We start from the raw sequence: 20,142 nt of genomic DNA, 5'->3' as shown, positions 1-20,142 counted from the left end.
GGGAAAACCTCGCCATGGCACGACAACGTTTAAACCTATTTATCAGAGAAGTCAATGTTTTCAATTTAACAAGCAGCACATCATTTAAACAGGACACTTTCTACTTTCAGATGAAAGTATTTATGGACGGGGTCTTTCATTATCTCAATGGAAATAAACGCTGTGAAACGTTCGAACTGAATCGATATGCATTTCCTTGATATACACGTCTTGGCTCAACTAGCAGTATGAAGGAGCTGTCTGTGTATTCTTAAATTATATTGAGATTTCTTTAGTAGCTTCTGAATACACCCCGTCACGTCAAAAAGAAAAGCAAGAGTGCCGAGATGTTTCTTTGCCACCAAGTGAAGTAGAATTCGAAGTCACATTTGAGTTTGGAGAGGCTGCAGTGCGAGTTTTAATCAGTTAATTTGCTATTGACTTGCCCTTGTGTTCCGCTGCTGCGTTCCGTGGCAGTTAACTCTGAGACCAAAATATGTGAGTTCTATTGTCTTGCCTTACATGCAAAAAGTGATCCACAAATTAAGTTAGTTTAGTTAGCTATCTCCACTGAAATCGAACATCTTTGCGAGAGTTGTCATCACATCTGATCAACCGGAAGAGAAAAAACGGAGATTGATCAGAGAAATAATGGCTGATCCAAATAAACAACCGTATGTGTCCAGCTTTCAGTTGTATATGGTGTTGTTGTATGTAGCCTATGATAAAATGTTAATGTTAAACGATCAAGCTAGGTAGTAGTTAGCTTTCTTCGTCAACTACACTTCAGCACTGCTGATGTGGCTAGTAGTAATTAGCTAGCTGTAATGCAAAGAAAAAGGACCATCGACCATGTGCAGCCCAAGTTAACTTGTTAGACTTCATCTCTGTGGTAGACTACTGTCATTTAAAATGCTATGTCTTTCTAATTGGAGTTAAGGGATGTAGAGTCGGTTGCTGCTAATCTGGTGACATTGATTGCCAGATCAGTATCAGAGAACCGTGTGTGAGAAAACGTGTTCTTTATTTGAAGGAGAAGACAAACTACTTCTTACTTTTAGCTATTTATTTATATGTCAAAATTCTAGGCTTGTACAAGGACCACTTTTGGCGAAGAAAATCACAGTCAGCAAGCTGTTAATCTGTAACCAACCTTCCAAAAATGGATGCATTCAAACAGTCAAACAAAGTATTTACAGAATACAAAATGATTATGATTGGCTATTTGGTTGGGGAGGAACCGTGGTTTAGACTTGGCATCCCTTGTTGTTCACGGGCTGGTCACACCATTGTCCCATCTGCGGAGTCAGCACCCTGTAAGAGATAAGACACCTACTCTGGTATGTCCTCCCTAGCCTGGTATTATTCCACTATAGTTATTTGTGTAAGCGTGTGTTGCAACATCTTTCTTGATGACCTGGCTTAACCTCTCCATGTATTAATCCAACGTACCACGGGACTAATGCTTGATTCATCTCTCATTTATCAACAGGCCATCACATTAGCAAATTTAGCACACTGGAGCAATGTATTTTTATTATAGCAAAAATAAACTGTTTATATAAAAATAATTTCTAACACTTCTCAATCAAGAGTTAATGATTATCAAAGATAAATGTTTCCTGAATCAGATAATTAAAAAAAACATTAATTCAATTGATTTGCACATGGAATATCAAATACAATTATCAACAACTTCTCAATCAAAAGTTAATGATTACCAAAGATAAATGTTTCCTGGATCAGATGATTAAAAAACATTAATTCAATTGATTTGCACATGGAATATCAAATACAATTATCAACAACTTCTCAATAAAGTTAATGAAAAGCTTTATTTATTTGTCTGCTATTGAGCATTATGATGCAACTGTTTTCATAAAAATAATTTCTAACAAATCCCTCCTTTCACACCTTTTAAGGTGTGAACCAAAAATAAACAGTTTTTTATTTATAAAAGATAAAAATAAAAATAAAATTCTCAACACGTGAAGGAACCGTGTGCACGTATCACATTGCTACAATTGATCTGAATTGATTGCATGGCCAAATAAACAGTCTTCTTCTTATGGAGCCCAGTTGTCCTGACAAACAGCTAAGCTTCTCCATCTGCTCTCTATTGAGTACTAGCTGTTTTGCTTGGTTGGCCTGAGGCAAATGTGGAGGTCATAGGTTTACTTGTTTGTTGGATTTGAAGGAGGTGCTCCTCACCACTGTTGTGCAGCCTCTGAGCCTCATCTTCTGTGTCGTCAGTAAACGTTACTTTCATGCAGTGTCTGTAGGACACGTTGAGGTTGTTCGTGTACAGCGTTTCATCATCCAGGGCCGGCCCCACCAGCAGATGGCGCTGTTGCGCAAATGAAGCATCAATCTTGTCATACAATTGTATCTTCATATCCTACCATTAGAAAATAATACAAATAAAAATCTTTGGTTAATGAAACATTCACGGCTGTGCTTTAGTTTATTTTCCTTGAGTATGGAACTGCTACTGTTAAACTCCAAGCAGTCTATCTTTCTCTGGCTGCAGCACCTTTTTGAAGCACTAGGGACCGTGGGGCTGGTGGAGCTCGGCCCCTTGAGCTTGCCTTTGACTCAACGGAGAGGCATACTTGAAGCATGTGCACAACCATTTTCCTCACTCATAGGCTGTGTTCCAAAATGTGTGGTATACGTTCTAGATAGAGATTTTGGAACACAGCCATAGAGTTTCATTGACAGAGAGGGGCCAGTCCTGTTCTGGTCCAACCACCATATATGGTTGTGTGCATGCTCAAAGTATGCCTCTCCCGTTGAGTCAAAGGCAAGCTCAAGGGGCCATTGTCATTGTCAAATGTCCCTAACCCTAAATGTCCAATTACTTACAGATAGAAATCAGCAATGCAATGTTTAGTGTGTTATGTCAGAGAAACAGTCTCATGTTGTTGTGAAACATTGTTCATACCATTTCTCCCAATTTATTTCCGTACAACATACATCTAAGTTCCATTTGGTTCCATGTAAGTAAAGTTTAAAAGTAGTTATCTAACATTGCGTCAGGCAGCATCATGCACGTGCATGTGGGTCGTAGAGCACATGGTGTATAGGTGGAAACACAAATCAATCTGTGCAGTCACAATGCAAGGCAACACAGAAGACTAGAGGTGAAGGGTAGCAGCAGCATGGACAAATGTATAACCTGCAGAGATCAAGAACAGCTGTGGAAGGGACAGGTAAAACAGGTAAAACATACAACAGCTGGTTCCACACAAAGACACACGCCCCCCCCCCCCCCCCCCCCCCCCCCCCAACTTATTTAGTGCATTATTGTTTGATCATTTATTTGCCTTTAGAACTCTAAGAAATTGTGCAAACATTTGGAAATAAAGGGACTACTGTACATATGCAGATATATCTAAACACAATCTGTATTCAGTTCAGTTCTTTTTAATTAAGTTTCCCCTGCCAGTTGAGCTCTAATATAAATGCATTTCGTAGAACCATTTAGCAGATCTTGCCTTTGGGATTTCTGCATTGCTGCAATCGATTGACAAACATCTCTCTCCTTATATGATCTAGTTAGCCAGCTGCTTAATCCACACTGTGCGCCAAATGAATTTACATTTAGTCATCATGATCCACTTTCCTCAGCAATGGGCTGAAAACGCACTTTAGGCATTGTGTTATCTTCAATAAATTAGTTTTAAATTTGATCCAGTTAATTTCGGTCTCTAAACCTCTAAGGGGATTTCAGAACAGTCACGGTGCCACCTTGTACCATTGGGTGTACTGTTACCAGCATGCATCCAGTCTAAATTATATCATGTCTATTTCAGTGTTACAACATCAATGTAAAATGTTTTATTAATGTTTTATCTTGTCAAAATTGATGAACAAGTAAATTAGCTTTTGTGTCTTCATTTAGGTTTAGGCATAAGGTTAGGGATGAGGTTATGTTTAGGGTTAGGGGTTATTTAAAATCATACATTTATATATTTCAGCATAGCCAGATAGTGGCGACCAGGGAACAAAGGCCTTCTGTCCATAGCCCTGTGGAGAAGGAGGAAAGCAGGACCAGTGACATTTAGGCCCACTGTCTGCACTAGTTTGCTAGAGAGAGAGAGAGAGAGATTTATTGTATTTCTCCTCTCATAAAGGTTTTTTATTTTTTTATTTTTTTATGATTTATTTGTGAGATTTTGAGCATAACAGATATACAAAACACTTCCTACATGAAGTGAAATTAATACTCAGATTAATTCTGTGAAACAAGGTACCAACAAAGAGACAGTTTACCCCCAACTCCCACCCCCCACCCCCTTCCCTCCCTTACAGAGAAGTACCAATGAAATAGGGTATAATGGGTTTTGATACAGGTAATAATGGTAATGAGTCTAATACTGGCCATGCATGCCACCTCTCATAAAAGGTTTTGGAATACCAGTAGGTATTTCTGAAGAATATTCAAGTTAACATGTTTTGTTACAGTACACACAATATTGACTGTGATATACTCATTATTTGAAAAATGTAATTCTGTTCACTGATATTGTTGTCTGAGGTGTGAGACTCACTCATCGCACTCTATGGTTAATTTGAAATTGCAATGGTTTGTTGAAAAAAATAAAACATGGACATGGTGTGTTGATGTCATCATTCCATTTAGTTTCAGACAGTAATGCCTGGAACAGATCAGAACATATATCAGACCTCCACAACGGCTTCCAACAGGTTTTTAACCCATCACAAATCCCTGCATCCATGACAACAGAACATGTGTACATCTTTCTCTCTTTGGTGTCCTGATTGGCTACGGTTGAGGGTGTGTGTGTGTGTGTGTGTGTGTTGGGGGTGGGGGGGGGGGGGGGGGGGATTATGTTCTACTTCAGTTTATCTCCATTAAAATGTCTGATTATGCTATCAGCAGTGGTCGTGGCCTACATTTGACTGACAGCGTAGTTGGTTGCGGCTGTGGACACTGTAAATACCATTGTTGCCCTTTTTCTACAGTGCAGTAACCTCATTGTGTTAAGCAAGACCAACAACAGTGCAGTTTGGTTAATGAGGGGTACAGTGCTGTTCTCTCAACCCTAACCCCTCCCACTGCTGCTTCAGGGAACCATCGCCTTGGGTTCACTTCACCATTTGCATATAGACGAGAAGTGTGATTTTGCATAATTGTTTGGTGAGTAGTCTATTAACGTTGGGGTTGTTGAATAGATACAGCATACGGCAAAGGGCTGCAGTCAGTGACAGTGGAAGTTATCATGTCCAGTCCCGTCCCCCTCCTACCATAAAAGATAGCCGAATTGACCTTCTGTTGTGAACAAGTCCGGCCATGGACACCACAGGTGCACAGAATCACTTGACCCCATAGCCCCATTTTCATTTTCTTCACCCTGTCCCCTCTCTCCTCCACTTAACTGTGACATGCCAACAAATTGATTCTGAATCCAGCTGGGTAGGCGTGATTGTGCTCTCTCTCTCTCTCTCTCTCTCTCTCTCTCTCTCTCTCTCTCTCTCTCTCTCACACACACACACACACACACACACACACACACACACACACACACACACACACACACACACACACACTCTCCAACACAGAACCTTTGGGTTTACAATTTGTCATGTTGATATATCAGTTTTAGGAGAGGCTATTAGGTATTTATTAAGTGAATTAATGAAGAATGTAGCCTAATGTCATGGTATATTCATATCTTTACCAATTGCAAATTCTTGAAATATCGTTGATATAGTATAACACAGTTATAGATGTATGTGAATCTGTAGTGTTGTGCGTTCTCATTCAAATTGCTCATCACTCCACACAAGTTATTGCAGGTCTCGACTCGGGTGTGTTTTGTTTTCTAAAACGATTGCATGGAAAAGAGAAATCCTCTTCCAAATGATCATGTTCTCGCCGACAATGAAAGCAATGGGTGCATTAATAAGTATAGACTTCTATTATTCCATTGATTATGATTATAATGATTATTGTTATTACTATTATTATTATTGTTATATTAGTATAATCCCCGCCCATACACGGCGTCGTCACTGATTCAAAGTGCGAGTGAGAGGAGAGGAGAGGAGAGGAGGAGGGGGTGTCGGTGAAGTACCGCCGTCGCATCGCTAGAGGAACGGATTTCCAACAGGCTTTGTTTGTGGACGAGCTCCATCACCTCCTCCAGAAATGTGGACGGATATAAGGAAACTACTACTCTTTCATTTGTTAGTCTTAAAACTTTATTCCTCAAAAGGTTGGTACGATTTTCTATTTTCTTTTCATCCTAAAAAAATAATAATAATAATAATCATGTTCATGAGATGAAATGATGCCCGTCATAGGCTTCGCGACTGTCTGGAAGTGTCCAAACGATGTGAGAGAAAACCGCTCATTGTCCTGAAAGCTTCATGAGAACAGAAGGCAACACAGATTTAACGGGCAACATTCATATTGTGTATTCAAAGCTAAAACTGCTAGTGAATGTGTGTCTACTGGACAAGTGTTTCCCAGTGGTGCAGCATTCAATGGCAACCTATACGGAGGGGCCAGTACAGTAGCATAGTATTCATCTTTGTGTTATTGCAACGAGTAGGTTGACGGGCGCCTGCATTCTTAAACGCTCTCATTAGGAGTGACTGAAATTCGGCCCCTGACTCATGATTTGTACAGTTGTCTGTTCAACAAAATCCATATTCAGTCAGTACTCGAAGTCCTCATTCAGTCCTGACTGGTGAAATAGGAATATTCTGCATATTAATGAGGCATTCATTTGCAAATGACAGTTACACGGGCACGCGTGATGTTGTAGTTTTGGCGCTGGTGTGAAGCGCGTGTCCGCGGTTCCCCCACGTTGACGTGTGTTTCTCCACCTTGACGTGTTTGTTAACGTATTTGTTGATGTGTGTTTGTTAACGTATTTGCCGATGTGTTTGTTGATGTGTGTTTGTCTACCATGTAGGGACAGAGACGGAGTGTGAGGATGGCCAGTTCCAGTGCAACAACAAAAGGTGTATACCGACCATATGGAGGTGCGACGACGACGACGACTGTTCAGACAACAGCGACGAAGAGAACTGCGGTAAGAAGAAGTGTTGTATACTCACTATACGTTAGTGATACAACTTAGTCAGGACCACACGGGAGACTGGAGTAGAGTCGAAGGTGGATGGCATCTTTAATGGTCCTGAGAATAACAATTACACACACACACACACACACACACACACTGACATGCGTCAACACAGGGGGCGTGACTGGGTACCATAAAGCCCAAACATAGGAATGTTGATACACAACAAGAAGCATTTAAACCTGTCAGAAAATCTCCAAATGTGGGTAGGCCTATTAGAACACGTAGTACACTACACTCTCAACCACTTAACGTATGCCGTTAAGTTCTCATCGCATTCCCAAAATAATCAGAAGAACAGTGATTTTGAGATGACGTGACTTTCTGGTTGGTTATCTTTGTTGATGTACAGTTTGCAGGCCTGTGTTATCTATATTATGATTCAGTAGGCCTATGTTATCTATTATTTGTTTTTATAAGTGTGTTAGAACTCTGACGAAGCTGTGTTGGTCATGAAGCAAGTGACTTGCAGAATGCTTTCTGGCTGAAAGATACAAGATACATGGCAGGAACAGGGAGTGCAGGTCCAACATCACACCTGAGTTTGGATGCTCCAGGCCCAGCTGGTGTGCAGGTGATTTAGTTCCTGCTGTTTTGTAGTTCCAGGCTGTTCATTTGGGGCTATTTTAGGGTCTTGAGGCCCAATTTGTGGTGGCAGTGTGAAAGATGAGCAAGGCACATCTTCCCATCTCACCACCCACATAGTGCAATCAGACATATAGTAGACATATGCATAGAGCTTTGACAGGTACAATAGCCAGGATGCTGTCACTGGTATATCCTTGCAGAAATAATACAATTGCAATTATTCCCTTTCTCTCTCTGTGAGCCTGTGTCCTATATTTCAGTTGAGTGCACACAGAAACAAACAAAAAAGTGGTGCCAAAACTGAAGGCTTTGTACATTTGCCATGTTTCCCTCTTTTGTCTCTGAAATAATTGTGGCTCGAGAGGAATTCTTACATCTCCTTGTAGCCTCTCTCTCTCTCTCTCTCTCTCTCTCTCTCTCTCTCTCTCTCTCTCTCTCTCTCTCTATCTATCTATCTTCCTCTCTCTATCTATCTATCTATCTATCTATCTATCTATCTATCTATCTATCTATCTCTCTCCCTCTCTCTCTCTCTCTCTCACACACACACACACACACACACACACACACACACACACACACACACACACACACACACACACACACACACACAACCACTTGTAAAAGGGATTCTGATATATAGTTATGGTAAAGTGTTGGGAGGCCCCTGTCTGTGAGACCAGCATGATGTTTCCTCGGGCCTCCAACTGAAAACAGGTCATTTGGAGCATTTCTCTCTTTAAAACATTCATGTGTCACTATTCCACAGCCTTGATACTGTGAGACATTTGTTATGTTGTCGGTTTTATTCCCTAAATATCTCTCATATGAAAGAAACAGGACATTGTGGACCTGTTTCATCATTCTTTCTGTCCAGCCACATGATTTGTTTTCGCTCAATGGCATTTGAGATATGAGCGAAAACATTCTTACGAAAAGGCATTTTTTGCTGGAGCCACCTGCCACTTGATGGTTATGCTATTTCACCATTATGTCTCATTCCGTTCATTTGCAGCCTTCACCATTGTCAGAAGCGTCCGTGTGTCCCAATTCTGTTTGAGCAGACACAGATAAGGCTGATTGCCTTATTATAAGCCAGATTGTTTCTGGCTAGCGTCCTCAAACAGTTGACCTTCTGTTGCTGGGCCAAGACTCTGGTTACGTTGGACAGAGACAGAGTTGTTCAGAAGGTCTACCCTGGCCAGAAACAATTTAGTTGACCCCTTTTTAAAGATGTATTAAAAAGCATCCACTAGGCTTGTAATTGAGTCTCCTGTCTTTTTTTTTTTTAAATTGAGAGAGAGGGGGGGGGGGGGGGGGTAGAGGGAGAGGGAGAGGGAGAGGGAGAGGCAGTGTTGAGCAGTGAAGTGTAAACGTGCTCAAAATATTGTCAGACTATGGACTTGGACTGAGGGGTTTTTAGAGATTTTGTTGCTGGTTAAACAGTTAAACAACCATACAGTATGTTTAGTTGGTTGAATGGCCAAATTTGTGATTTTTTTCAGCTGCTTACTGTGTTCCTCTGGCTTGCATATGTTTGAATGCTATGGTGTTTTTCATATGTAGACAGGTGCGTGGTGAAACCAGTACAACCAGTGGATGATACTGGTGCTCTGTTGTTGCTCAAATCCACCCCGTATGTACATCTCCATTACACACCCACACCATCCCCCATCCCCCTCTGCTGCCACCCCATCCCCCACCCGTCTACTCCCTCAGCACCCAACTCTCTCCATCCCATCCCCCCCACTGTCCTAACCCCATAGTCCCTGCTGACCCACCCCCCTCACACACACCCTCACACATCCAAGCAGACACACTAGCATCACACACACGCACGCACGCACACACACACACACACACACACACACACACACACACACACACACACACACACACACACACACACACACACACACCCACACCCCACACACTATCCTTAGCACTGTGTGTGTTATGTCCATGGTTGCATAAGTTATCCAATTTCCTTCCAGGATGTTAAGAGGCAGAGCGACTCCTCTCATCTTTGTCAAGTTGACAGCAGAGGAAGAATCCTACAAATTCTCCTTAGTGTTCTGCCAACTCTGATGTTGCCTTGGCATAATCTTCTCACTGATTATCCTAATATCTCTGTGTGTCTTGATTTCTCTGCATTCCTTTGATGGCCCCTATTCCCTTTCTTCTGTTCCTTTGCTTGTCATCCAGTTATGAGATACAAGATATATTCAGGAATTTAATAGGTGTTTTGATAACTTCAGCAGGAGAGACTCTCTATATTGCCCAAGTGAACTTCAGAGAGCTTCGTTGTTTGTTTCCAAGGATAGCATACTGTTCAATGTACTGCTCTGTTGTCTGTATCAGACAGTTCAAAGCTCGTGAGGAGAGGCGATGAGGAGAAGGAACCCCGGGAGCTCTTATCTCTGCACCCTGTAGCATTTGTTTATTTATTGATACCAAACCTCTGTTTGGACGTGGCTTGTTCTTCGGGAGTGTCTGAACGCATCCGTTCACAACCGCAATTCTCTTTTATCGGGAAGTTATTTTTGCTCAGAAAGTTTGATTGGCGGCAGAGGTTAGTCATGATGCAGAGCTGCAGCGTGGAGCTACTGCAGTACTCTCTGTTGTGCTCTGGGGAAGAGGAAGACAGATTTTAACCAGCGTTTGCAGTATGCCTTCTGACAGCGAAAAACGAAAGCCTTTCAACAATGAATTTTCTCCCCCACCCGGATGTTAGACAGCAGATAGCCTAGTGATGCAGTTGGTTCAGGTAACAATGACCTTAGAATAGTCCTCAGGCCAAATTCATAGGAAAAAGAACAGCATCCCATATACTGAAGGTAAAAGAAAGCCAGAAGGCTTTAACTCTGGTTTACTGTGTGTCTCATGCATCTATTACCTATTTCCCAGCATTTAATTTTCCAATTATTATGACTTTTTAATTTCCCCTCTCATCTTTTAAGAGTAGCCTGCTGTTTTAGATCCCGTTCAAACCCCTTAACGCACTGCTATAATGATGTCTAGAGAGAGAACGGCTGCTCCGCTTCATTTTAAACCTCCCTCAGATGTTCACTGTGAAACAACCTATTTGGAAGAGAATATTGTTTCTAATAGGAGAGGATTTTTGGGGATGCTCCAACTCCCTCCCTCGCTCTTTCTTTGCCTCCACCCTCCCCTCCATCTCTCCATCCTCCTCTCCTCTACTCCATATCTACTACTCCATATTGAAGCTCAATGCCCTAAAGCTGTACTACATTTGGAGCCTTTTTGGAGTCTTCCTTCCTGCTATTCCCACTGCCCTGCCTAGTTGGTGTGCTCCACAAACGTTTTGTCTCCTCCCTGATAGAAGCCTTGGGGAGCTGTTCAACACACAGACCAGGCCTTCCCTGGATGCTATCATCATCCACCCACAGAACACAGCGCAGTGGCAGAGTGAGATCACAGTCACTCCAGAGTTTCTTTATTTCACATGAGAACATTGGATCACTGTGTGTGGTCGGTGGTCGGTGTGTGGTTATCACTGTGGTGATATTATCTATGTGCGGAAACAGGGATGTGAGATGGGAGAAGGACGTGAAGGTGAAGAGATCTTCAGTGAACACTTGAGAGTGAGTTAAAAAGGAAGGGATGACAGAAACTAGGGAACGACAGAGAGATGGAGGTATAAAACAGACTCGGAGGGAGTTGGAGAGTTGGGGAAATTGTTTGTTTGTGTCTCTGACAACTGCTTCTTAAAGATTTTCTCCAATGTTTTTGCATATGCGTCAAGGAGACAATCCCTCAATGGAATCATGTATTTCATCCTCCTATTCACATCTGTTCACAAACAGTGTTGAAACCTACTGTGCTTTTCCCCCAGCCACCTAAAAGTACTTTACCTCATTCAGCTTACAGTATGTACAGCCATCACTACTTCATCTCCTGCAGCACCTCAAAACTCTATTCTGTCTCTGAGTCAGCAGCACTTTGTTGAGCAGCGGAAAAGGAGGTGGAGAGACCCAGCAGTAACTCAGGAGCGCTGTGATCTGTCCTGTCCTGGGGTCAGTCATCCGTGCTCCTGTGTGATCCCGTCAGTGCTCAGGGTAAAGTGTGTGGGTCGTCTCCCCGGTCTCCGCCAGCCGTGCTGCCCTACTGCCCTGCGCCCGGTTCCCAGTGTCATTAAGGTCTCCGCTTCTCCGATCCGGCTATTATCTCAGATTAGTGGGTGACGCTGCTGGGAGATTACTGAATGCTTTGAGAGAGAGAAAGAGAGAGAAAGAGAGAGAGAGGGAGAGGGAGAGGGATGGGGGGCTTAATGGGGGTGGGAAGCATCACTCACAACAGCAGACCCCCCCCCCCCATCAACACTGCTGCTCACTTGATGCCCTTTTCACTCTTCCACCCTTTGGTTTGGGAGAAGGACTTTTGTTTGCTTCGTTAGTTTTTTTTTGTAGCCTTGAATGTCATTGCCTTCAGTGGTTTTGAATGAGACAAATGAAATGTTTCTGAGGGGAAAGTGTTTGTATGCAGTCACTTCTCATAGCTCCTTTGAAAATCGAAGTGCGTCTGTTGTGTAGCTGCTTAGAATTATTCTTCATTTTTCAACACTAATGCAGCAGTATAAATCGATTCTGATGGCTGTTTGACTTCTTCTGTTCCGTGGCAATTGGAAAAGCCAGTAGAAGGTATTGTAACTGACAGTCTTGACTGGTTTTGTATTCGTCCGCATCTAACTTGCCATGACTGGTTACTCTAAAACGCTGTATTCTTCTGTTTCAGTGTAAAAAAAGCTATTTGTCAACAAAATGTTCTGTGTCATACCGGCTTTCTGTCGCGCGCTGTACTCTATGACAGAGAGCCTCCTCAAGTGAGAATGGGTGTTCCGCAACACATTTCTTTTTCTGATTGCTATCATTTTCAAGTGCTGCATGGATTGATCTCCTCGGAGGCACAGCTGGGTATCCTGAAACATGTTACCAAGTAGAGAACGGAGGCTGTGAACACAGAGTAGTTTCACCACGGTGACGCCAACATGCTGACTGGCACGACTAGCATCCTTAATGACTTGTTCAAAACATTTGTGCTTTCAGAGCATTTTACTTACCTAATGTTACCTAAAGATATTGCTTGAAATCTCTTTGTGTTTTTTCAAGGTGTTTCCATTTTAAGTTACGTGATCTGTCTGGTCGGTGAAAATGAGCAAGGGTTCGGTGGTGAGATGGATAAGACACGTTGGATCTGTGTGAGCCGGTGTAGAGCGAGGCTGCCTGCTCTAGATCCCCCCGGCGCTGGGGCCTCGGCTATACAGGGAGACAGCTCCTGTCAGGCAGAATGCATGTCACATTAGGTCGACATGGGAGGATGTTTGCACACATACCAAATACTCTCCTCCAGGACTACTCCTGGTGCTCCATGGAAATGCCAGTTCCTTTGACTCCGCTGACGTTCTTAATCCACCACAACCTCAGGGAGGTTTTCTGATTGGCTGCACATTGCTCTCTGTTTTTACTTTGGATTCCAAAATGTTGTCTTTTTGCTTTCCTTTGCAAATGCAGATCTGCATTCCGAATCAGGAGCAATACCTACAAAATGGCAATGTTGATACGACTCCAGCAAAAGCCGCTGTATATTGTAATAGAAACCCAATTTCACCCAATGCATTCAACACAGAGTCTGCAGCCTCTTAAGGACTGTATAGTTTAGCAGTGTAACATTTCCATACAAGCTGCATTAGCTGTAGTTAAAAGCCTTTCACTTCCACTCACTAGAGCAGCTTCTTGGCCCAGCTGGTGTTGGACTCCTACTGAGCCTGGATTAGAATGGTAAAAAGCCCCAGACGCTTTTACACTTAAAGAAAGAGAAACCTTGTTGCTGGCAGTCAGGGCTGTGAAATCACACCGTCCACCCACACGTCTCCCATCAGCCTTTGGAGCCTTTAGAGGAGTCTCGGCTGCCCTGGACTTAAACATGGCTAATGCATTCCTCAAACGGTGACAGGGCCGTGGAGAGAAAGGGAGAAGGCCTAATGCTGACTAGCTGTGAATGCGCTAATGTTATTGTTACGGCCTAAATAGTCAAGACAGAATGCTATTGCTTAGTAGTGCAAGTACAATATTTATTTTGAGTTTGTCATGGTTAGATTGTTAATGACTTATTGTTGATGTCAGTAAACTATTTGGAATGACAGTCATGTAGCAGCAGTGTTAGTAGTGGTTGTGTTAGCAGCAGTAGTGGTAGTTGTATGTGGTAGTTGTATGCAGTAATGGTGCAGTAGTAGCAGTCTAACGCAGTAGTAGTAGTAGTAGTAGTAGTAGTAGTAGTAGTAGTAGTAGTAGTAGTAGTAGTAGTAGTAGTAGTAGTAGCAGTAGTAGTAGTAGTAGTAGTAGCAGTCTAACGTAGTAGTAGTAGTAGCAGTAATAGTAGTAGTAGTAGCAGTCTAACACAGTAGTAGTAGCAGTAATAGTAATACTAGTAGTAGAAGTAATAGTAGTAGTAGTAGTAGTAGTAGTAGCAGTCTAACACAGTAGTAGCAGCAGCAGTAGTACTAGTAGTAGTAGCAGTAATAGCAGTAGTAATAGTAGTAGTAGTAGTAGCAGTAGGAAGCTAGTAGTAGTAGCAGCAGTAGTAGTAGTAGCAGCAGTAATAGCAGTAATAGTAGTAGTAGCAGTAATAGCTATAGTAGTAGTAGTAGTATTAGTAGTAGCAGTAGGAAGCTAGTAGTAGCAGCAGTAGTAGTAGTAGCAGCAGTAATAGCAGTAGTAGTATAGTAGAAGTAGTAGTAGTAGTACTAGTAGTAGTAGCAGTCTAACACAGTTGTAGCAGTAGTAGTAATAGTAGTAGTAGCAGGAGTAGCGTAGGAAGCTAGTAGTAGTAGTAGCAGTAATAGTAGTAGTATTGGTGATAGTAATACTAGTAGTAGTAGTAGTAGTAGCAGTAGTAGTAGTAGTAGTAGCAGTAGCAGTAGCAGTCTAACACAGTAGTACTAGTAGTAGTAGCAGTCTAACACAGTTGTAGCAGTAGTAGTAATAGTAGTAGTAGCAGGAGTAGCGTAGGAAGCTAGTAGTAGTAGTAGCAGTAATAGTAGTAGTATTGGTGATAGTAATACTAGTAGTAGTAGTAGTAGTAGCAGTAGTAGTAGTAGTAGTAGTAGCAGTAGCAGTCTAACACAGTAGTACTAGTAGGAGTAATAGCAGTAGTAGTAGCAGTAATAGTAGTAGCAGTAATAGTAGTAGTAGCAGTAGTAGTAATAGTAGTAGTTGTAGTAGTAGTAGTAGCAGTAGTAGTAGTAGCAGTAGTAGCAGTAATAGTAGTAGTAGTAGTAGTAGTAGTAGTAGCAGCAATAATAGTAGCAGCAGCAGTAGTATTAGCAGTAGTATTAGTATAGTTGTAGTAGTAGCAGCAGTAATCGTAGTAGTAGTAATAGTAGTAGTAATAATAATAATAATAGTGGTAGTAGTGGTAATAATGATAATGATACAACCATGATAATATACTGTCAGATCTTTGAGGCAGATAGTCTCTCTCTCCTGGTGAGTTGAGTCTGACCTCCCTGTGCTTCAGTTGAGTCTGACCTCCCTGTGCTTCAGTTGAGTCTGACCTCCCTGTGCTTCAGGGGGTTTGTGATCAAATGTCAGCTGAGCTCAGCCTGGAGATGGATGGGTTTGAACGCGTCGTCACAGGCCACTGTCGTCACAGGCATGCACAGAAACAGGGGCGAATGCACAGACACACACAGGCACAGGAGCGCACACTCACACACTCATACACACTCACACACACACACACACACACACACACACACACACAAACACACACACACACACACACACTGTGTGGGCCCGTTTTATTGATCACAGTACCTTCAGTATCCATCCCACAGAGTCTGGGCCCTTCTCCCTGACACTGATCACAAGAGAAGGAGGAAAGACAAGGGGGGAATGAGAAAATAGGCAAGCCAAGAGGGGAGATCTCCTTAAGCTGGGTGGGTGGGGGTGGGCAGAGACTGCTGCAGTGCCATTGATTTTACAGTGGTTGTTTGCACAGTTTTTGTTGTGATGCAGATATGGTAGAGTGGCCAAGAATGGTAGGCAAGGATGTAGGCCCATAAAAAGATATATATATACGCCCACAGTACATGCTGAGGAACAGGATTTGTTCCTCACACCGCGGGAGTATGTAGCCCCTGGCTTTACTTTATCACCATAGTCTTCTGATCACTGTAAGGAGTATGAAACACAGAGGCCTGAAACAATGGCGGTTGGGTAATGTACAGTACGGATTTCTAACCATCGCCCCCCCCCTCTCACACACACACACACACACACACACACACACACACACACACACACACACACACACCCTCACACCCTTCCACCTGAAAAGACGGCAAGCGGAGCATCTTTAGGGGCGGGTCTGAATCAGCGAGAACAGCTGTTTACCTCTACGACAGCCTACTGATGGGAACATCTGGGACGCGTGTAACTCAACTGCCCTACTTCTAGTCTATTTGAAGTGACTGTTCATTACTGTCAGTGAAGAATGGAGTCTTTCCTGTCTTAGAATCAAGTACACACCGCAGACAGATCAACCTCACCCATACTGGTCTTACATTGGACATTCCTTCACATTCAATGCCGTTACAATACAGGCGTGTGTGTGTGTGGAGTTGCAAGACCCCAGTGTGCACTCTACATACCAAACCCATAGCAGGTTTCCAAACGACCGACCCTGAACATTAGCTGGATATCATACTTAGGCTAAGATCAGATACCAGATACAGATACCAGACCAGATACCAACCTTTAAAACATACCAAATACTGTACCTACTAGACCTACTGTTGCACAATCACATTGCAGATAGATGCCCAGTATCCCTGGCTCTATTACAGCCTCATTAAGGACTGAATGACTGTTTATGGAAACAGTTTATGAACCAGGTTCCCTCCTATGTTAGTTAAGGTCAGTAGAGATGCCAGCGCTTTGATGTTACCAGTCTGCTTGGCTTTTAATGAAGCCACTTCCACTACTCATGCATACATAAATACGCCAACTCTGATCAAAGAGCATATGCAGTGTGCCACCCTCACATTTACGCACAGACACTCATATTTGGACCTACGTGTTGGAAGTGTGCTATGTGCACACACAGCCACAGAACCAGAGGTTTCGAATATATAGTATACTGTATATATATATATATATATATATATATATATATATATATACACTCACCGGCCACTTTATTAGGTACACCTTGCTAGTACTGGGTTGGACCCCCTTTTGCCTTCAGAACTGCCTTAATTCTTTGTGGTTAGATTCAACAAGGTGCTAGAAACATTCCTCAGAGATTTTGGTCCATATTGACATGATAGCATCATTGCTGCAGATTTGTCGGCTGCACATCCATGATGCGAATCTCCACCACATCCCAAAGGTGCTCTATTGGATTGAGATCTGGTGACTGTGGAGGCCATTGGAGTACAGTGAACTCATTGTCATGTTCAAGAAACCAGTTTGAGATGATGTGAGCTTTGTGACATGGCACGTTATCCTGCTGGAAGTAGCCATCAGAAGATGGGTACACTGTGGTCATAAAGGGATGGACATGGTCAGCAACAATACTCAGGTAGGCTGTGGCGTTTAAATGATGCTCAATTGGTACTAAGGGGCCCAAAGTGTGCCAAGAAAATATCCCCCACACCATTACACCACCACCACCAACCTGGACTGTTGACACAAGGCAGGATGGATCCATGCTTTCATGTTGTTTACGCCAAATTCTGACCCTACCATCTGAATGTCGCAGCAGAAATCGAGACTCATCAGACCAGGCAACGTTTTTCCAATCTTCTATTGTCCAATTTTGGTGAGCCCGTGCGAATTGTAGCCTCAGTTTCCTGTTCTTAGCTGACAGGAGTGGCATCCGGTGTGGTCTTCTGCTGCTGTAGCCCATCTGCTTCAAGGTTTGACGTGTTGTGCATTCAGAGATGGTCTTCTGCATACCATGGTTGTAACAAGTGGTTATTTGAGTTACTGTTGCCTTTCTATCATCTCAAACCAGTCTGGCCATTCTCCTCTGACCTCTGGCATCAACAAGGCATTTTCGCCCAGAGAACTGCTGCTCACTGGATATTTTCTCTTTTTCGGACCATTCTCTGTAAACCCTACAGATGGTTGTGCATGAAAATTCCAGTAGATCAGCAGTTTCTGAAATACTCAGACCAGCCCGTCTGGCACCAACAACCATGCCACGTTCAAAGTCACTTAAATCACCTTTCTTCCCCATTCTGATGCTCAGTTTGAACTTCAGCAGGTCGTCTTGACCATGTCTACATGCCTAAATGCATTGAGTTGCTGCCATGTGATTGGCTGATTAGATATTTGCGTTAACGAGCAGTTGAACAGATGTACCTAATAAAGTGGCCAGTGAGTGTACATGCATAGTGTACAGTGCCCTGCGTAAGTAATGGGACAGTGAAGCGTTTCTTCTTATTTTGGCTCTATATACAGTGGGGGAAATAATTATTTGATCCCCTGCTTATTTTGTTAGTTTGCCCGATTACAAAGAAATGAGCGGTCTATAATTTTTATGGTACTTTTATTTTAACAAATGGACACAGAATATCAACAAAAAAAGTCCAGAAAAACATATTATATAAAGTTATAAATTAATTTGCATTTGATCGAAGGAAATAAGTATTTGATCCCCAAGCAAAACATGACTTAGTACTTGGTGGAGAAACCCTTGTTGGCAAGCACAGAAGTCAGATGTTTCTTGTAGTTGGTCACCAGGTTTGCACACATCTCAGGAGGGATTTTGGTCCACTCCTCTTTACAGATCCTCTCCAAATCCTGAAGGTTTCAAGGCTTTTGCTTGGCAACTCGAAGCTTCAGCTCCCTCCACAAATTTTCTATAGGATTAAGGTCTGGAGACTAGCTAGGCCACTCCATGACCTTAGTGTGCTTCTTCTTGAGCCACTCCTTTGTTGCCTTGGCCGTATGTTTTGGGTCATTGTCATGCTGGAAGACCCATCCACGACCCATCCTCAGTGCTCTGGCTGAGGGAAGGAGGTTCTCGTCCAAGATCTTACGGTACATGGCCCCGTCCATTGGCCCCTCAATGCAGTGAAGTCGTCCTGTACCCTTAGCAGAGAAACAACCCCAAAGCATAATGTTTCCACCTCCGTGTTTGACGGTGGGGATGGTGTTCTTGGGATTGTAGCATTCAGCATTTCTCTCCCTCCAAACACGAGTCGAATTTATGCCAAAGAGTTCAATTTTGGTCTCATCTGACCACATCACCTTCTCCCAAGCCTTCTCTGAATCATTTAAGTGTTCATTGGCAAACTTCAGATGGGCCTGTACATGTGCCTTCTTGAGCAGGGGGACCTTGCGGGCACTGCAGGATTTCAATCCGTTACGGTGTAGTGTGTTACCAATGGGTTTCTTGGTGACTGTGGTCCCAGCTGCCTTGAGATCATTACCAAGCTCCTCCCGTGTAGTTCTGGGCTGATCCCTCACCCTTCTCATGATCATCCTTACCCCACGAGGCGAGATCTTGCATGGAGCTCCAGGCCGAGGGCGATTGATGGTTATTTTGTATTTCTTCCATTTTCTAATAATTGCACCAACAGTTGTCTCCTTCTCACCAAGCTTCTTGCTGATGGTCTTGTAGCCCATTCCAGCCTTGTGCAGGTCTACAACTCTTACCCTGATGTCCTTTGAATGTTCTTTGGTCTTGCCCATGGTGGTGGAGAGGTTGGAATGGAAGAGATTGATTCTATTGACAGGTGTCTTTTATACCCATAACAAGCAGAGATTAGGAGTACTTTCTTAAAGTGACAGGACTAATCTGTGTGCCTCATGGGCATATAACCGGTCTGTATGAGCCAGAATTCTTGCTGGTTTGTAGGGGATCAAATACTTATTTCCTTCGATCAAATGCAAATGAATTTATAACTTTATATAATGTGTTTTTTCTGGACTTCTTTGTTGATATTCTGTCTCTATTTGTTAAAATAAAAGTACCATAAAAACTATAGACCGCTCATTTCTTTGTAATCGGGCAAACTAACTAAATCAGCAGGGGATCAAATAATTATTTCCCCCACTGTATATATATATATAGAGATATGCCATTTAGCTGACGCTTTTATCCAAAAAGACTTTTTGCAGTGAGTGCATACATTTCAGTATATATGATCCCAGCGGGAATCGAACCCACAACCTAAGCGTTGTTAGCGCCATGCTCTACCAACTGAGCCACAGAGGACCAGGGCTCTATATTCTAGACGTTTGGATTTGAAATCAAACAATTACTACAAGGTTAAAGTATAGATTATCAGCTTTTATTTGACGGTATTTGTGTACATGTTGGTTTCACCATTTAGAAATGACAACAATTTGTATACGTAGTCCCCCCACTCATATTTAGTATTTGGTCGACAATCCTTTCCGTGCAATAACTGCCTGAAGTCTGA

The 20,142-nt window shown here is 42.7% G+C and overlaps 1 protein-coding gene across 1 annotated transcript in view; it reads left to right on the top strand.

Moving 5' to 3' along the window:
- Positions 1-6,154: 6,154 nt before the first annotated feature.
- LOC310820212 (low-density lipoprotein receptor-related protein 8-like) overlaps positions 6,155-20,142 on the top strand; it is a gene marked incomplete at both ends in the record, with an annotated part of 68,769 nt that continues 54,781 nt past the window's right edge. The window contains 2 exons of the mRNA XM_083691793.1: positions 6,155-6,221; positions 6,927-7,046. Coding sequence (XP_083547919.1) covers positions 6,155-6,221; positions 6,927-7,046 — 187 coding nt within the window. The remainder of the gene's footprint in view (positions 6,222-6,926; positions 7,047-20,142) is intronic.

Source organism: Argentina silus (assembly GCF_951799395.1).
Source record: "Argentina silus genome assembly, chromosome: 1".
Taxonomy (NCBI): Eukaryota; Metazoa; Chordata; class Actinopteri; order Argentiniformes; family Argentinidae; genus Argentina; species Argentina silus.
This window is presented reverse-complemented; position numbering and strand designations above follow the sequence as displayed.